This window comes from Artemia franciscana, chromosome 2, assembly GCF_032884065.1.
Source record: "Artemia franciscana chromosome 2, ASM3288406v1, whole genome shotgun sequence".
Classification (NCBI taxonomy): domain Eukaryota; kingdom Metazoa; phylum Arthropoda; class Branchiopoda; order Anostraca; family Artemiidae; genus Artemia; species Artemia franciscana.
This window is the reverse complement of record NC_088864.1, coordinates 39,374,100-39,394,976: the sequence shown is the minus strand read 5'-3', so window position 1 is coordinate 39,394,976 and position 20,877 is coordinate 39,374,100. Positions and strand designations below refer to the sequence as shown.

At 37.1% G+C, this 20,877-nt stretch overlaps 1 protein-coding gene across 2 annotated transcripts in view; it reads right to left on the bottom strand.

Moving 5' to 3' along the window:
- Positions 1-1,622: 1,622 nt before the first annotated feature.
- Positions 1,623-20,877, bottom strand: part of LOC136041424 (uncharacterized) — a 54,759-nt gene continuing 35,504 nt past the window's right edge. For both annotated transcript variants that reach the window (XM_065726096.1, XM_065726102.1), the window contains 2 exons: positions 9,631-9,742; positions 1,623-1,869 (listed from right to left, as the gene is read on the bottom strand). In XM_065726096.1, coding sequence (XP_065582168.1) covers positions 1,771-1,869; positions 9,631-9,742 — 211 coding nt within the window. In that variant the 3' untranslated portion in view covers positions 1,623-1,770. The remainder of the gene's footprint in view (positions 1,870-9,630; positions 9,743-20,877) is intronic.

Here is a 20,877-nt window from a genome sequence, read left to right as displayed (position 1 = left end):
TTTATTTTTTGTCCAGTCATTTTGTATGAAATGAGCAGTCTTAGAAATTTTGGATGGGGCCCATTCAACTAGAAATCGTAACTCTTATGGCATTTTTAAGAGTAGACTGTAATTGGAGGATAACTAGATCTCCTACCGTGCGCTTTTTGCTACATCCCCGTAACCTCAAGAGACATGCGATGAACATTTTTAATAACCATATTGTTTAAACTAGTTGCAAGATCAAACAAGTATGGACCAAGAGCAACTGAGTGTACAAGAAACGATGTTCCAGAACCGGGTCTCCCCATAAAAAGGGCCAATTTTTTCCGATCAGCTTAAAATTTACCTTGGAAATGAAAGAAACGGTAAGAGTAATAATAAAATAATAAATAATAAATAATAATGAAATGATAAAAGTAAAAAAATAAAAATTGTCACTCTAGGTCTATATCAATCTTTTGTAGGTAAAAAACAAAAGTGGGAGCAGCAAGGGTATTGACCGATACTATTTTAATAAAAAGCCCATTAAAGAAAAGAAGCACCGTGGACACCGGCTAGCACTGAAGTACCATACGCTTCAGGTATTACCAAAGTAGCTGAAATCAAAATGATTCCAAGATCAAAAAGCTTGTACTGAGGTACAATCAACATCAGAGAAAATTTAGGCGGGTGTACCATTCCTATATAGGCCTAAGAGTACCTGGATAAATTTATCAAACAATCATCAGCACAGTTTTGATTATACGGATCACCAAAACGTAGTTCATTCTTGACCTTTATTTTAAAATTTTAGTCAACAAAATAACCCGACTGTCAAAGGTACTTTTCATGACAATATAGTTAACAGTTTGTATGATCTTATTCGACCACTGTCGAAGTCTATTGAAACTAAGAAAAGAGGAACAAAAACATCAAACACGGGAATAAGAAAAAGAAAAGATAAAAGAAAAATGGAGCAAGGAACACAGTGACAAGGACTAGAACAAGTACACTAGCAAACGCTGAAGCAAAACAGGAACAAAAGAAGAAAAAAAGAACACAGGCAGATAGGAACATAGGAACAAACACAGGTATAAATGGAGCAACGAACAAGTCTTGACATCGTGGTAAATTCCTAGTAAATCACTCTTTGCTGGCTTCAGAGCTAGCAACAAGTACTATTGACGCCAGGTAGCACTGAAGTACCATTGATTTCAGGAATTACCAGAGTACTTGAAATCAAAATTATGCCAGCTGAGGAAGCTGACGGTGATTTATGATTATCACGAGAAATTGGGGGTGAAGCACCACCCGTATATAATAGAATCCGAGAAAATTTAAGCTCAAGAGTAATTAAAAATATCATCGTTCTTTACTAGGCTCCGACTAAGAAAGAGCTCGACGGCTTTTCGGATATAATCATTTCAGGATGTATTTCGCAAAGGCTCAACGTTGTCTTGAACCGTCATGCTGCATGAACTTGCAAAAAAAAGCTGACAGGTATCTCAAAAAGGCTGTTTTTGCAAGAAAAAGCAGTTTTGTGCAATAGGACCGAAGCTATTGACATTTAAAGTATATCTGGTACAGATTGTAATCCTATATTCTAGCCAGCAGTTTTTCTTTACTACTTTCAAACTAAAAAATTAAAATAAAATACATGATTGTTTAATTATTACTTTAATATAATTATATTAATATAATTTTGCTTTACCGACGAAATTTGAATACACAATAAATGTACACTGATTGCCACTGTAATTAATTTATAAGTTAGAAAAAACTGAAGTAAGCACAGAGCTTACAAAACTTTTAGTCCCATAAGCAATGTTCTGAAATGTACCATCCTTTTGATCCCTGCACCGGCTCGTGAACCTTTCCATCCTTATCTTCGTAGTTCAGTTCAATTACCTGGAAAATATATTTGCAATTTCAATTAGACAAATACTAGCGTTATATATCCTCGTGCCCAAAAACAAAGCGGTGTATCCCTTTTAACTATCTATAGCCTCATTAAAGCTTCATTACGATCTCTCTCAAAGTCCTCTTTCAAAAAGAATTTCTTATCAAAAGAAAAAACATTAATAAATAAAAGCATAAATGGCTATTTCATAGCACTTTTATAATAGGTCAAATTACCTATGGAATCATCACGTCCAGCATCATTGTAGGGCTGGAAAAACCCTATGACACCCACAGAGGCACCCTTTAAACAAAAGGGTGTGTCATAACTTAACTGAAAAGCCAAAATAATATATTTAACGTTAAAAGAGTGATGGTATTTGTTCAAGGATATAAAAGAAAATATCTGTAAGAGATGAAGTGCGTATATATGTAGTGCAATTTATGTTTGGTAAGTAACACACAAAATTATATTAACCTATAGATAGATATACAGATTTAATCAACAAACAAAAATTCGGCAATAAATTAAAAATATGTGAAGCAAATACATCTCCGTATACACCACACAACGCTCTATAACTGATCCCTCGCAAGGCTCTATACTATTACTTATTTCAGTAGCTCACAGCCAATCACTAATAGTACAACAGCTAAATAATATAGCGTCTATTTGGTAAACAGTACACAAGTCTATATTTTATCTACGTACAGATTTACTTATTCAACCAACAACAAATCAATAAATAATTTAAAAAATAAAAGAGAATACATTATCATATACCTCCAAAGAGGCTCAATGGCAGATCCGACAAAAAGCCCTATATAATCACCTATGTCGGTAACTTATAGCCAATCAATGACCGCCACCTCTGATAAAAATCATAATAATTGATGCAAAGATTATCTAAAGCATGAAATGAAGCTCGTATTTCTCAGTCATTAGCATAGTCAGTAGCATAGGTCTCCATAGCTGCACAAGATTGTATACGCTATGGCTTTTATATTTCTCGTCTGATCAGGCTCTAGCGCTAGCCAGGTAATATTTAAGCTAAAGGCTATTAAACATTTTTAATCCCAGTTGTGGCTGATATCTAATGCTCTCTTCTGTTGTAATCCCAACGGAATTAAGTTTTGATCATCATTGTTGTGACGGCTATAGCTGAACTAACATTTTGAAAAGCAGGATAAAGTTAAACTCTTCTAATTTTGATAAGCAGGGTGGCATTAAACTCTTTTGATTTAGTTCAATAGTTCTAGCTGTGACAGAAGAAGTTGCAGTAGTACTTGCAATCTCAATCGCAGTAGCAGTATCGGTACTAATTCTAGTAGTCAAAGTTGTAAGTAGTAGTAGTTGCAGTCCCAAGCTGTAACATTCGTAGTCACAAGTAGTACTTCGTACTCACAGTCGCATGTAAGTAGTCACAGTCACAAGTAGTTACAGTAGCAGCTGAGTTGCTTTCATATTCACATTCGCAAGTAGTTGCAGTCGCAATCATAAGTTGTCAGAGTCGCAAGTAGCCGCAGTGGCAAGTAATTGCACTTTTTAGTAGTCGCAGTCACTAGTAATCATAGTAGCATGTAGTCACGGTCGCAATTAGTCGCAGTCCCAGTGATAAGTAGCCGTAGACGAAGTTGCAAGTAGTCATAGTCGTAGTCACAAGTACTCGCAGTAGCAGTAACAGTAGTATTAGTAATAGAGGCCCTGAAGGTTTTTAAGTTAATACCCTTAGCTGTTCCTAAGTTATGGCAGATACACTCTTTTGATAACTTGGATGCACGTAGTTTCTTTTGAATTAGTTTAATACCCCCACTCAACATTCTTTATAGTTTCACTTTAATACTCTTAGTCCTTTCTACAAACACACTACGAGCAAACATCCTCCTCCCTTACTGTACGTAAAGCACGGTCAAGTTGTATAATTTATAGCCGTTTCCCCGATAGTTGCGGGGGAAATGGCATCCTCAGAGGGATGGTTATTTGATATTTTGACTATTTTGAGCGAAGTGGTTATCTCATATTTTTGACTGATCTTGAAGCACTTCCAAGCACTTTTAACCATGCCCTGAAAGTTTCAACTTTACCCTTAGTTGCTCCAGAGATATTGTTGATGCACCCTTTTGACATTCAACATGCATATAATGCGTTTTAATTTTTTTCAACACCCCCATCAAAATTTCCTGAAGGTCGTCACAAGTTGAAGTAGTCACGGTCGCAAGAAGCCGCAGTCATAGTCTCAAGTTGGTGCAGTAGCCAGTAGTCAATGTCACAGTCCGAACAAGTCGCAATTGCAGTCACACTAGCCCTTTTTGGAAGCACACATGATCAAACTTTTGCCCTTCCCCAACGATAAATCCTGCATGTGAAAAATGGACAAATTTCATAATTTATATCCGTTGTCCTGGGGCTCTGGGGCCATGGCATCCCCGGAGGCACAATTGTTAGACCTTTTGATTATTTTGAACGTAGTGGCTTCTCAGAATTTCTATCGGTGCTGGGGGGGGGGGGGCTAAGCGGCAAGGGAGCTGGTTACCCTTTGATCATTCTTCAAAACTCCCCTAAACCTGCCGTGATTTTCAACTTAATAACCTCAGCCATTCCTTAGATATTGACAATACACTCCTTTGACAAACATTTTGCATGTAGCGTGTTTGATTTTGTTAGACATCCGTCTCAACATTTCCTGGAAGTTCCATCTTGATATCCTAAGCCTTTTTGGAGACCTAAGAACAAACATGCCTATTTTCTCATTAACCAACCTTATACATAAGCAACGGGTAAATTGAATAGTTTACAACCATAGCACCAGGTTTGGGTGGGGGAAGTTATGTTTTCCCCAGAGGTATAGTTATTTGATCTTTTGACCTTTAGTTATTTCAACAAGATGGGTATTTCCGAAATTTTATCGGATGTTTTTTGGAAAAGGGCAGCAAATAAGGGCATGAGAGGTGGTGTGATTATCCCTCAATACCTTTTGAGCATCCCCTCGACATACCCTCAAAATTTCAGCTTTATACCCTCGTCTGTTATTGAAGTATTGCAGATACGCCTTTATGATAAACTGGATGGGCATGGTTTCTTTTGATTTAGTGTAATATACCCCTCAATATTCTACGAAGTTTCGCCTTTTTGGAACCTCCCAATATCAAACACTCATCCTCTTCCTAATGATAAATCTTGCATGTAAACAACTGGCAAATTGCATAATTTGTAATCCTTGTCTTACAATTGTGAGGGGGGTGGCGTACCTGGAGGCATATTTTTTTGATCTTTTGACTATGTTGAGCAAAATGTTTTTTTTCAAAATTTCGATGATTATTTAGGGTAGGGGCTTTTAAAAAGCGCTAGGAGGTCTGGCTGCCCTCCAATCACTCTTCAAAATCCCTCTCAATATTTAATTCAATTTAGTACCCTCAGTTCTTCCTTAGAAATTGTTGATACACTTTTTGAAAACCAGCATGCATGTAGCGGGTTTTGATAGTATTCCACATCCCCCGCGATATTTCCTAAGAATTAATTTAAAGAAAACTTTCCGATAAAGAAGTTTTCTAAAGAAAAGTAAAAGCCATATTAAACTTAAGACCAGAAGAAATAGAAATCTACAATAGCTCAAACTCAAAACAACCAGAAATTACTATTAAAAAATAAATGAAACCCAAAAGGAACAGAAATTAAATAAACAATCATAGCAAAAAAAATACAACCGGTACTAATACAAACGAATAAATAAATCTTAAAACGAGTAAAGCTTCTTGAATATGCAAATAAAGCTTAAAACGAACAAAATCTGTAGAAAGAAGAGTTTATGTTTTGCCTCCTTTTACTGTAAAAGTCTAAAACCTACTGCGTCATTAGCGCTTTTCCCTGTTTGAAATTTCTTATTTCGAAATATTTTTTTATTCCAAAATAAATTAACAGCTATCGTAAGAACTAATAAATTAAACAGAATATTGAATATATAATGATATTAATTGCTAAAAGGTCACCAGCTCAAGATTTTGTTTTATCTAAGCCGGATTTAAAACTTTGAGCCCTCTAGGCCCAAGCGTTTTTGCCGCTCCGTTTTTGCAAGATTTTCGGGGAAATCCCTAAAACTTCGGGAATAGTGAAAGCCGCAGGGCCTATTGGCAAATCCTGGTCTCGTTTCACTGCAATTTTTATTTTATTTTCAATGTTATAATAAGAACAAAAGAACACATTTGTAATATAATTCCTTTTAGTAAAGTGCCAAATCCCAAGTAGGTCTTATACTTTTACCGTTAGAGAAATGTGCAGTAGCCAAACTCTTGTTTGTAGTGAAGACACTATTCAGTAGAAGTACATAGCCCCTACTCTCTGAAAACTATCGCGGTCTAACTACCGAACCTTAATCCAATTCTCATTTTGTTTGAATCCTGTTCTCCCAATTATTATAGTCTAATAGAAAAAGGGAAACTAACGTAGCCACTTAAGTAAGAGAATGATACCTTTATCGTTAGAGAAACGGACAGTAGCTATACTCTTGTTTGTAGTGAAGACACCATACATTAGTAGTACATAACCGCTACTCCCTGAAGACGACTTCTGTCTAACAACCAATCCTTGATCCAATTCTGACTTGTCTTTTAATTCTGTTCTCATAATTATTATAATAAAAAAAATGGAACTAATTTTGCAGAACGTGAATATGCATAGTCTTGGCTCAAAGAAACGTGGCATTTTCATTAAGATCTCTCAGAAATAACTCAAAATATAGCTTAAATTTACCTCTAACAATATTATGTGAAATTTGAAGAGAAAATACTATTCAAATGTGCGCTTGTCAAAAGGGTGTGTATGGTCTTGGCTCAGAGAAACCAGGTATTTTCATTAAAAGCCTTCAAAAATAAGTTTGAATATGGGTTAATTTTGTCTCTAATAACAACCCTCCCCCTTTGGAATTGCGTGCTAGGGGCTGGGTCAGCCATATAATGTCACGGAAGTGAGAATATTTTAAAATTTTGAAATTTTGGTGAAATTTTGATTGGATGCATTTGGGGGATAAGGGCCTCGAGGGAGGGGGGCTTGTTGCCCTCCAATCACTTTTGAATCTTGAGAAGGGCATTATAAATTCCTATGTACAATAAATAGGCCTCTTCCAAAGTTTATACAGGCCATCCCTTCCATAAAAACCTTATATGCCCCCTTGGTACATTTTATAACACTTGCCCCCGGATTCTGTGGGGGCTGTTTTATCCTTGGAGTTTTTGTTATATTAATTTTGGTGAATTTTGAACAAAATGGCCACATAAAAAATTCAATTGGACGCGTTTGGGGAAAAGAAGACTGGGAGGAAGGGGGCTTAGTCGCCATCGAATCACTTTTGACTCTTAAAAGGTGAATTAAAACTTTCAATTTCTAATCATTTGAGTCCCCTCCAAAGTTCATACGACCACCTCTTCAATAAAAAGCCTATGTTCTCCCACGGCATAAATTACAACCCTTCCCGTGGCTTTGGGGAGGGGGGTATCCTGAGAACGAAGTTTTTTTTTATCTTAACATTCGACCCTTTCAAACAAACCGACTATCTCAAAATTTCCATTTGATGCATTTGGGGAAAAGAGGGTGTTTGTGTCAAGAGGGGGCGGGAGTAGATGCCCTCCATTAACTTTTGACTCATAGTAAGGTAGATAGAACATTCAATTTCTAATCAAATGAGCCACTTTCAAAGTTTATGCGACCACCCCTTACATAAAAACCTTACACGACTCCGGGGCATAATTTGAAACACTAGCCCATGGACTTTGGGGGGTTGTGTCAACCCCGGAGTTTCTATATCTGATGTTTTAACTATTTTTAAAAAAAGGATATCTCAAAATTTTTATTGGATGGATTTAGGGAAAAAGGGCTAAGGGTGGGGCTAGTTTCCTTCGGATCTCTTTTGACTTTTAACAAGTGAAATAAAATTTTCAATTTTCAATCAAATGTGTCTTCTATGAAATTTATACGAGCATCCCTTCCATAAAAAAAAAATATATATATATATGCTCCCAGAGCATAACTTCCAACGCATACCCCCGGGCTCTGGGGGGTTTGTCGACACTGAAGTTTTTGCTATCTGACCTATGAACTAATTTTAACAAAATGGCTATCTCAACATTTTTGTCGGATGTATTTGTGTGAAAAGGGGCCTAGGAAGGGGGCTAGTTGCCCTCCTATCTCTTTTAACTCTTAAAACTGAACTAGAACTTTCAATTTACAATCAAATGAGCCCTTTCTGAAGCTTATACAATTATTCCTTCCATAACAACCATATATGCCCCAGGTATAACTTACAACGCTTGCCCCCGGGCCTGAGAGATTGTATCGATCCCGGAGTTTTCGTTATACGATCTTTGAACCATCTAAAAAATGGCTGTCTCAAAGTTTTATCGGATGGGTTTGAGGAAAATAGGGCTTGAAGGGGGGCTAGATGCCATCCGATCTCTTTTGACTCTTAAAAAGTGAACTAGATCTTTCAATTTCCAATCAAACGAGCCCTCTTGATGGTTTATACGAGCATCCCTTCCATAAGAATCGTATATAACCCCAGAGCATAACTTACAACGCCTGCCCCCGAGCCCTGGGGGGCTGCTTCGACAAAGAAGTCTTTCTTATTTGACCTTTGAACTATTTTTAACAAAATGACTTCCGCAAAATTTCATCGGATGGGTTTTGGGGAAAAGAGTGGGGGGGGGCTAATTACTCTCGAATCTCTTTTGATTCTTAAAAAGTGAACTAGAATTCTCAATTTTCAATCAAATAACCTCTCTCTGAAGTTTATACGAGCATCGCTGTCATAAGAACCATATACGCCCCCAGGATATAATTTAAAAGGCCTACCCCGCGGGTCCTGGGGGGGGGGGGGGGTTGTCGACACCGGAGTTGTTGTCATCTAATTTTTGAACTATTTAAAAAAAAATAGCTATCTCAAAATTTGTATTGGGTGGTTTTGGGGAAAAAAGAGCGAAAGGGGCTAGTTACCCTTTGATCTCTTTTGACTCTTAAAAAGTAAACTAGAACTTTCCATATCCAATCAAATGATCCCTTTATAAAGTTTTTACTAACACGCCTTCCATAACAGCCACATATGCCCCCAGGTCATAACTTAGGATACCTGCCCCTGGGCCCTTGGGGTTGTATCGACACCGGAGTTTTTGTTATCTGACCCTTGAACTATTCTTAACAAAATGGCCATCACAAAATTTTATCGGATGGATTTGGGAAAAAAGGCATGGGGGGGGGCTGCTTCGATCACTTTTGACTCTTAAAAAGGGCACTAGAACTTCCGATTTCCAATCGAATGAACCCCCTACAAAGTTTATACCACGATCCCTTCCATATGAAGGGTTTCTGGGAAGAAAAATAAATAAATAATAATAATAGAACATTGGAGCCGTTTGCCCTTTAATATAGGCAACGCTATAGCGTTGCCTCTCATTTCACTTTAAAATCCTTGTTCTTTTTGGAGACCCAGGATCAAACAATTTTTTTTCCAATAAAAAGCCTTATAGCATAGGAGGGGGGCTGATTTCCATCCAATTACGGCTAACTTAAAAACAACCGCCGGAACTTTCAATTTCTTGAAAGTTCTTGATGTATTAAACGAGCCCGCTTTGAAGTCTACACGACCACCCCTTCCATATCAAGTTGCTCTGGGAAAAATAATAGTCTTCACCCAATGAATAATGTACCTCAAAAAGAAAGCCTTCTGTGTTACTTTTGTCCACGTTAAACTTTACCTCACCTATGACAATCATAATATACCTTACCTCAAAGTCAATCGAATCTTCGTAACGTCTTCTAGTTGAACTAATCTTCAAAAACACCGTTGTACTGTAGCGTAACGGTATTACTTGCTTTCTGACAATAGAGTCATTCAGACTGGAAAGAGATATAATATGTATATTTTTGGCGCGGGAAGTCTCGCGGCTGCCACTACCGTAATGTATATATAGCGTATAGTAACACCCTATTGCGGTATATCCTGTTCCAGGGCATGGTAACGGTCAAACGGGCCAATCTCTAGGCCAAGGGTGCCACAACCTGAGTCACCACTTATATCTCTAGCTAGTATAGGATAGCTTCCTACACCAAGGCTACAGGCTACAGGCCCTGCCTAGGCTTATCAAAAAAAAATCAAGGGTATAAAATAAACCTTACTATATTCACTTCGGAATCAACATAAGAACAAAACTCTCCTTGCCCCTGGACCAGCAAAGTCATCTGGGTGCAGCGTGTCGGTTCCAGCCAATCCAAACCCTTATCGGGTGCAAAGTCCAGCTCAAATGAATTAACTTATTCCCCTTTTCCCTCCCCGTCAGTTTCGACCAGAATTGCTGTACAAAAATATTTTCTTAACCAGGGTGAGTCAACCTTGTAATTACGCTGTAACAATTTATGAATTTAACTGTCTACACAATCAAGAAAAAAATGCCGCTACTATTACCAAGAGGAAATTACAGATTACCATGCAAAGAAAAGGGGATAATCAACAGATCCAAAGAAAAAGAAAAAGAAAGGACATTTATCTTAAAAACAAGAACTGGAGATTCTGATACCTCCCTCCTAAGATAAACGGCCGCTAATCCAGTAGATTGGCTGGAGCCTCGTGCGCCACATAAAATCACAAACATAAAATAAATAACAGCAACTTCAAAACCACGAAACCTATTTGTCTTATCTTCTTTCTTTCTTTGTATCTCTCCACTATAGCTACCCGTTGGCTTATGGATCCGCGACTATACCATCCGCTTGGCTTAGTTCCATTGCCATTCAGTATCTCTGTCCAACCAACCAAAGCTATTGTCAGTACACCCCTCTTCATCCAGCCTGGAATTTTTAAGAAGGGAGAGTCCATGCGATTTATAGAACTTAATCGTGCTAAGCATGATTAAATCTAAAAATTTCTCGCTCTCACGAAATTTAGACTTAGGAGAAGCGTAGAATTACGTTCTGCCAATTTCAATGATGCCAGCCATCAAGAAAAATTGGCTTGTTTAGCCTCTTAATATCCAGTGGTGGAAACAAGACCACATCGTAATTAAAAACTGAATTACCCATTGGCATGATTTGAAGTCATGAATGTCCGAAACTACAAAGGCCAGTGAAAACGATAGGGGTTCAGGAAACAAGGTAAAAATCTGAGCGAGCCATGAATCAATTTTTTCTGGGTCTCATCCCCTAATACAATTGTATGAAGAACAAACGGCGATGTCAATTGAATACTAGAAAGGCAAGGCCTCGGTAAAGGGATCACAACTTACCCAACGTTGTGTATTGATGTAAATGCAGTCTTTCAACTCTTCCCGCAAGGGATCTTCCCCAAGGGATTCCTTCCCCTCATAAAAGATCAAAACTTCCTTTGAGTTGATACGACCAGTCTCAGATTCCTTCCCAAATATCTTTAACCTAACATTCAGTACCTCCCAATCTTTCCGTAACCCATTGTAGTTCAGTCGATTCTATTTCATGATTATCTGTAGTTTCTCATGATGGCTCATAAGCCTTCTCCTCCCTCCTAAACTTTTCGTCTTTTTGTAGTTTTGTAATTTTCCCACTGGGTCTTGGACCTCTTTGTCCCCCCTTTAGTTCTTTTTTCTTCTTGTAATTTTGTAGTTCTCCTAGTTTTTTTTTTATTTTTTGCCACTGCAGGCTGAATCTGCATATTTTGTCTCTTTTTTTCATTCATCTTTTCATTTCCACTTTTCTTAACTTTGTCAATCGCGCTAAATAAATCATCATTAAATCTGATACAATGCTATTTCATAGTCATAGACCAATAAAGGCAGTATTGGCTGAAAGATTGATAAGCAGCATTCGACTTTTAATCTCGAGATATTGTACACTGAAAAATAATTTTGATTTCATTCATGATTTAGATAAAATTATGTTGATTTATAATCAGCTTCTTCATCCATCCCTGTCTAATCTTAGTCCTCTGAAAGTTCATCGAGGAGACCCTGATACACTTGACATTTTATTAAACAATATTCCAAACAATATTCCTAATTGAAAGTAAATATTAAGAAATTCAATGTTAGTGATACAGTTAGAATCAGTCAAACTAGTTGTTTTTTGGAAAGGGGAAATTATTTATGGTCCCGTCCGCTTTTTAAAGTGTCAAAAGTCTTAGACACTACATCTGTAACGTATCGTCTACGATATATGAAAGATGAATAGATTCTTGGCGCTTTCTAAGGGTATGGATTAAACAAAGTTAAAAACAATGGAATGTATCAGATTCAAAAGATACTAAAGTGTCGAACTCACTGGGGAAAGACAATTGCTTTTTTCGTTGGCTAGGATTCAACTTTAAATTTTGATTCTTGGATTGCCGCTGAAAACGTTCTTAATGCCCAGTGATTTCTATGTGACATTCATGTTCAATGTCTCTGATCCCCTCTACGATGATTTGAATAAAGCAAGTGATTTTTTGACACAAATCTCCTCCACCGTCAAATTCGATGGAAAAGTAGGAAGTTGATTTTGTTGATTGTTATCATCCGTTGATTGTTGTTGATTAATTATCCTGATATAAGATCGTGTATATGAGATAAAAGTTAAACCAAACGATTGCGAGTGTATGGTGAGGAAGAGGAAAGTATAAAATCATTTAAATCTGATTTATACCCACATCTCACCCTAAAATACAAAGAATTTGGTAGCGTGAATTATTTGTGTCGTGCAATTAATAGAAGAAACTCTGATTGTAAGAATGATGTATTCCACTTTAACTATTCAATAACAAGAGCTAAGAGCTCATATGGCACTTGTGACGAGGTCGGAAGAGCCGAGAGCTCATATGGTACGAGGTCGGAAGAGCCAAGAGCTCATTTGGACGAGGTCGGAAGAGCCAAGAGCCAAGAGCTCATTTGGCACTTGTGAGAAGGTCAGAACCTAAAGTTAAACTTTATAGCACAAGATCCTTCTAAATATCAAATTTCATTAAGATCTGGTCACCCTTTCGTAAGTTACAAATACCTCAATTTTCAAAATTACCTCCCCCCTCCCAATTCCACCAAAGAGAGCAGATCCGGTCCAGTTATGTCAGTCACGTATCTTAGACAGGTTTCTATTCTTCCCATCCAGTTTCATCCTGATCTCACCGCTTTAAGTATTTTCTAAGATTTCCGGTCCCCCCAACTGCCCCCCCCCCAATTACGTTTGATCCGGTTGAGATTTAAAATAAGATATCAGAGTTACGAGGTCCTTCTAAATATGAAGTTTCATGAAGATCCGATCACTCCTTCGTAAGTTAAAAATACGTTATTTTTCTTATTTTTCAGAATTACCCCCCCCCCGCAATTGAGCGGATCCGTTCCAATTATGTAAATTACGTATGCAAGACTTTTGCTTATTTTTCCAACCAAGTTTCATCCCAGTCCTTCCAATCTAAGGGTTTCCCATCATTTTAGGTCTCCCCACCCCAAACTTCCCCCAATGTCACCAGATCCGGTCAGGATTTAAAATAAGAGCTTTGAGCCACGATATCCTTCTAAAAATCAAATTTCATGGAGATCCAATCACCCATTCGTAAGTTAAAAATACCTCATTTTTTCTAATTTTTCAGAATTAACCCCCCCCCCCAACTACCCAAAAGAGAGCGGATCCGTTCCGTTTATGTCAATCATCTATCTAGGACTTGTGTTTATTTTTCCCACCATGTTTCATCCCGATCCCTCCACTCTAAGTGTTTTCCAAGTTTTAGGTTTCCCCCTCCCAACTCCCCGCCCCCATCACCAGATCCGGTCGGGATTTAAAATAAGAGCTCTAAGACACGATATCCTTCTAAACATCAAATTTCATTGAGATCCGATCACCCGTTCGTAAGTTGAAAATACCTCATTTTTCTAATTTTTAAGACTTACTCCCCCCTCCCAACTACCCCAAAGAGAGCAAATAAGTTCCGATTATGTCAATCATGTATCTGGGACTTGCGCTTATTTTTCCCATCAAGTTTCATCCCGATCCCTCTACTCTAAGTGTTTTCCAAGATTTTAGGTTTCCCCCCTCCAACTCCCCCCAATGTCATCAGACCCAGTCGGGATTTAAAATAAGAGCTCTGAGACACAATATCATTCCAAACATCAAATTTCATTAAGATCCAATCACCCGCTCATAAGTTAAAAATACTTCATTTTTTCTATTTTTCCGAATTAACCGGCCCCTTCTCCCCCCCCCAGATGGTCAAATCGGGAAAACGACTATTTCTAATTTAATCTGGTCCGGTCCCTGATACGCTTGCCAAATTTCATCGTCCTAGCTTACCTGGAAGTGCCTAAAGTAGCAAAACCGGGACTTTAGGTTTTCCCCCTCCAACTCCCCCCAATGTCATCAGATCCGGTCGGGATTAAAAATAAGAGCTCTAAGACACAATATCATTCCAAACATCAAATTTCATTAAGATCCAAATACCCGCTGATAAGTTAAAAATACTTCATTTTTTCTATTTTTTGCGAATTAACCGGGCCCCCACTCCCCCCCAGATGGTCAAATCGGGAAAACGACTATTTCTAATTTAATCTGGTCCGGTCCCTGATACGCTTGCCAAATTTCATCGTCCTAGCTTACCTGGAAGTGCCTAAAGTAGCAAAACCGGGACCGACAGACAGACCGACAGACAGACCGACAGACCGACAGACAGACCGACAGACCGACAGAATTGGCGACTGCTATATGTCACTTGGTTAATACCAAGTGCCATAAAAATGGTAGGGTTTACATTAGATCCACCATTAAGAATGAAATGACTCATCTCAAAAATAATTTGAGACATTTTTTTGGTTTTAAACAGAATATAACCAATAGTAAAAGTGCCGGGACTATCAGTAGGATGGAACTTGTTGTTTTTTACCGATTACCTACCTGGCTTCTCATCAGACAATTATATATTTCTTTAAGCGTCTTTTGTTGAAACATCAAGATTTGATAATAGCAATGTCCCCCTCCTACATGTTCTTGAACGAAAAATCCCCAATCGAACACATTCACCACTACAATATATAGCACCTTCAATATATTCCTGTAAACACTTCATATTTAGAACTCTGTCAGCTAACATTAAGAAATGAATTAGAGGATCCTTTAGTATGAACAAAAAGTTTGGCTGTGTTTACATGTCATTTTCGTCCCATTCAATTACGAGATGACAAATAGAACAAATATATTTATATGTCCTGGTACTGATTGCTATGATACTACTCTTAGACCATAACCAAGAGTCATGGAATGGACTATTACAAAGCTCGCTCATCATTGTCGGGCTACGGTCTTGGCAATTGGTTTTCCACGCTGTTTCGCTCTGTACAACCCCAGATAAAAAAAAATATATTACTTCGGTTACCCTTGATTTTACGTCCTCTACACTACAAGATTGGGCCTTTGGGAAGTATTTTAAAGAAATGTATCACAAAATGTCAGTTCTAGCGCGATCTCTCATCGAGAGATGGAAATTACAACGAAGTGAAAAAGGTTTAAAAATGTCAAGAAACACCTCACCGCTCAAAGAAGAAAAAGAAACAAGAGAAAAAATTGTTAGACAGAAAAGGGATTTCTTTTCTTAGACAAATGACCTATTTACCACACAAAGAGTCCCATTCCTCAGTCACCCCATCATTGAATCTTTCCAATGCAGAAAGTGTTGATGTGAGTGTAAAACATGATTACTATGAATATTTCTATCCGCAATCTACATAAAAGGAACATTGGTGAGCACTAGTGACAATATGTCAAATTATACGAGTTAAATACAATTTATGCTTGTAATTCAAAATTTCTGCAAGAAATTGAGGGACTTAGCTATTGTATTTGAATATAAAAGGAACAACACTGACACTATCAATATACTTAGAGAGGCAAAAACTAGGGATTTACACTGAGTTAAGAAAACAAAGAATGAAATTATTTATATACCAAAAGGGATGTCTCCCAATGTTCAGATTGACATAAAGTTACAACTTACCCCCGTCTAATTTTATTTTGTGAAAGGTACTTGCCACTGCGCCTGATGCAACAGTACCTGCCACTTTTGCAATACTTCATGTACAAAAACAAAAGGTTATGAGTTCTGTTGCTGTGGTAATTGAAAAATTAATAGCTATTGAAAATAATATCAAACTGCTCGTTCCGCACACAATCACAAATCAACATCGTATTGCTAGAGGTTCCCGTACCGACACCGACTCTTCATTTATCAACGGTGAAATTTCGTCGAAACTTGCTTTGGCTTTTGTAAAGTGCTACAGCTATAGGACCGCGGAAAAATTCACCACCCGAATTTAAAATGTTAGGCCATCCTCTTTTGTGTGTAAGGTAAATTGAATTCCACTCTATGATTTATTCTTTGATAAATCCTACAAGCTCTTTAATGAATAGACAAAGTAATCCCTAGATCAAGATTCGCAACTGTTTGAAAATGGTATAGCCGATACAATGTTTGGTAAAACTCATGGTATCAAACAGTTCGTGGTAACGAACTGTAGTAAGGAGCGACCCGGCTCAATAGTAACCAAAACTCTAAAAAATGGAATTTTGATACCAATACCTACATCAAAAGAATCGCATTTTAATGCTGATTTTAAATATATAAGTTTCATCAAGTTTAGTCTTACCCATCAAAAGTTACGAGCCTGAGAAAATTTGCGTTATTTTAGAAAATAGGGGGAAACGCCCCCTAGAAGTCATAGAATCTTAACGAAAATCACACCATCAGATTCAGCGTATCAGAGAACCCTACTGTAGAAGTTTCAAGCTCCTATCTACAAAAATGTGGAATTTTGTATTTTTTGCCAGAAGGCAGATCACGGATGCGTGTTTATTTGTTTTTTTGTTTTTTTATTTTTTTGTTTTTTTCTTTTTCCCAGGGGTGATCGTATCGACCCAGTTGTCCTAGAATGTTGCAAGAGGGCTCATTCTAACGGAAATGAAAAGTTCTAGTGCCCTTTTTAAGTGACCAAGAAAATTGGAGGGCACCTAGGCCCCCTCCCACGCTAATTATTTTACCAAACTCAACGGATCAAAATTCTGAGATAGCCATTTTATTCAGCGTAGTCGAAAAACCTTATAACTATGTCTTTAGGGACGACTTACTCCCCCACAGTCCCCATGGGAGGGGCAACAAGTTACAAACTTTGACCAATGCTTACATATAGTAATGGTTATTGGGAAGCGTACAGGTGTTTTCAGGTTGATTTTTTGGTTGGGGGAGGGGTTGAAAAGAGGGGGATATACTGGGGAAACTTTCCATCGAAGAATTTGTCATGGGGTAAGAAAATTTCCATGAAGGGAGTGCAGGATTTACTAGCAATATTTTAAAAAACAATGAAAAAATAAATAGGAAAAGTTTTCTTCAGCTGGAAGTAAGGAACAGCATTAAAACTTAAAACAAACAGAAATTATTACCCATTTGAGGGGCTCACCTCCTCCTAATACCTCGCTCTTTACGTTAAAGTATTTTTAGTAATTTCAACTATTTATTCTACGGCTTTTGTGATTCTGGGGTCATTCTTAATGAATTGGGACAAAATTTAAGCTTTTATTGTAAAGAGCGAGGATCTGACAAGGGGGCGAACCCCCTCATATATGTAATAAAAATATGAGAATACAAAAGTTCTTTACGTAAGCTAATTTATAAGTTACGTAAATCTCTTACTAATAAAAATATTCGTAAAAAATTAAAAGTTCTAGTTGCCTTTTTAATTAACCAAAAAATTGGAGGGCAACTAGGCTTCCTCCCCCGCTCTTTTTTTCTCAAAATCATTCGATCAAAATTATGAGAAAGCCATTTAGCCAAAAAAAAAAAATGCAAATTTCGTTTTAATTATTCCTCTGCGGAGAGCCAAAATCAAAACATGCATTGATTCAAAAACGTTCAGAAATTAAATAAAAAAAACAAGTTTTTTTAACTGAAAGTAAGGAGCGACATTAAAACTTAAAACGAACAGAAATTACTTCGTATATGAAAGAGGCTGCTTCCTCATCAACGCCCCGCTCTTTACGCTAAAGTTTTTTACTGTTTTAAAAAGAAGAATTGATAGACAGAGTCAAACTTTAGCATAAAGAGCGGGGCGTTGATGAGGAAGCAGCCTCTTTCATATACGAAGTAATTTCTGTTCGTTTTAAGTTTTAATGTCGCTCCTTACTTTCAGTTAAAAAAACTTGTTTTTTTTATTTAATCATTATACTGGACTTGTCTGGTACTCAATATATGAGTATTGTATGAACGGATACTGTACATTTACAGTGTTCCTTTTCCGAGGCATTGACGGAGAGAATAGCATTAATCTCGCTCAAACAATTTGAAACCTATTGGGAACATACCCCGATGGCAGTGTTCTATTAGACTTGGCAACATGAATACAAATAAAATAATCAATGTATTCAATTTAGATCTGTACACGTCCAAATATAAAACCTTTTGCATACCCTTGGATTTCCTTGAACTAATTCATAATGCTAGCAATACTATTGTTAATAGTAAGCCATTGACTGTAGCGGTCTTTTTTGGTCTACCATATGCATTCTAGACACTCCCGATCAAAAACTTCCTTGAGTGATGGGAAAAATCTATGATTCAAAATCAGATCCTAGTACAAAATTTTTCGACCAAAAGCTGTGGTTTTCATACACTAGTATATTTTATTTTTCGACGTCGTGGCTATAATTACAGTGAATTTCTCAGCATTTATGTAGATAATACTCGATTGAACGACTTCATAGTGGAAAATACCCTTTCCTACCAAAATTTATTTTAGAGCCCTAAGCATAAAAATTTTAAGAATGTTTGTTGATTTGCTTAGTAATAAAACATGTATGTACAATAACAGTATTTGTCTTCGTCTTTAGGATTGATTTTTTTACGTATAGGTGATCATCCACAACGATTAGTGACGGCAGATCATCAGGTTTCAGCTTGTACTGATCTTGGCATGCAAAGTCAGGGTTACATTTTCTACAGCACAATGTATCTTTACTTTTATTTTATCTTTTTCTAAAGTCAATAATTCTATTTTGACTCATATTATCAAAGTCACCTGTTTCAATTTGCTTATTTGAAGCAATGTCACACACAATATTCTCATGTGAAGAATCACTTTCTTTAACAGCCAAATGGAAATCACTAGGTTTATAATCATGGTAGCCTTGGTCGTCACAGCGATGTCGTAAAAACCAGACTCTCTTATTATTCCAAAAATTGAAGCGAAGACTAGGTTCTTCCTCCCAAAACAATTTAAAACCACGACAATACCTGTTTCTTAAAAATGAATTGAAATCACGTTTAAGATTTTTCCAATCAAACCAGGGTAAGTATTTCTCATTGATCACATTTATCATAGTGACAATTAGAGCATAGGAAGCCTCTAGTGTGAGAGCCAAGTATATCTTCAAGGCAGGAATTACATTCTTTAATTTGTACTGCATATCCTCTTTGTAATTTACAAGGATTGCATATGTCCCGGTGTCCCGGTCGTCATTTTGTCCCGATGTCCTGGTCTGTAATTTCGTCAGTCGACAAACATGACGTCAGTTGACACACAAACATGACGTCACTCGAAACACAGACACACAGACAACTTATTTTTACATATATAGATAAGTTGTTTTTCTGTGGGTCTGTCGAGTGACGTCATGTCATCATGTCGTCATGAAGTTGGTTGTCGTCATGTTTGTTATGACGATGACGTCATTAAAAGTATTTAAGAAAATCGTTCAAAGACAAATTTTTAATTGTAAGAAGATCGTGACAACAGCCGAGGAAGCTGCTCAAAGAGTCTATGCCAAAAAACTTGGGGCTGATAGAGAAAGTAAGAAAAGAAAGCGTGCCGAGGAATCACAAAAACAGCAAGAAAACAGGCTTGTGGCTAAAGAACGCAAAACCGCGAAGTTAGATGAAAATCCACCTGGACAGCGAGAGTCAAAACATATCAAAACTGAAAATGATAGCGATGATAATTGGGTTTGGGCTTTTGACTTGGATAAGATCATCAATGCCTACCAGATTTTAGTTAAAAAAAAACAAAGGTTCGGCGATATGTATTTCATAGTGACGCTGAAAAATAAAGAAGAAAAAGAAAACTGAAAAAAGAAAAGGTAAAAAACTAAAAAAAACTAAAAAGAAAAAACACTCAAAGAGAAATTACAGACCGGGACACAAATGACGACCGGGACAGAGGGAATATAAATGACGACCGGGACACTCAAAGAGGAATTACAGACTGGGATACCGGGACACAAATGACGACCGGGACACAGGGAATATAAATGACGACCAGAACACAGGTATTTAAGAATATCGTTCAAAGACAAATTTTTAATTGTAAGAAGATCGTTGAAATAGAAATTTCTAATTGTAAAATGACTGAAGAGCCTACAATGGCAACACCCGAGGAAGCTACTCAAAACGAATGTGTTCAAGCCGAAGTAGCTGAGCTGGTAAAGCGTTATGTTTCAGGTTCTCTTTCCGAGAGGCTCCAGGTTTGAACCTTGGCCTTAGCATTAATACAAAAGAAGAAAAAAAACTAAAAAAGGTAAAACTACAAAAAAAACTAAAAAGAAAATACCAAGAAAACTAAAAAAACTAAAAAACTATAAAAAAGGTAAAAAGCTAAAAACTAAAAAAGAAAAAAAAACTAAAAAAAGGTAAAAACTACAAAAAAACTAAAAAGAAAAAAACTAAAAACTAATAAAAAACTAAAAAAAATCTAAAAACTGAAAAAGAAAAAAAAACTAAAAAAAAGGAAAAAACTAGAAAATAAAGGAGAAAAAGAAAACTAAAACCCGGGACACAGGGAATATAAATGACGACCGGGACACTCAAAGATAAATTACAGACCGGGACACAAATGACGACCGAGACACAGGGAACATAAATGACGAACGGGACGCTCAAAGAGAAATTACAGACTGGGACACTGGGACACAAATGACGACCGGGATACTGGGAATATAAATGACGACCGGGACACAGGGAATGTTCGATTAGCAATCACCATCGACAAAGCTCAAGGGTAATCATTAGA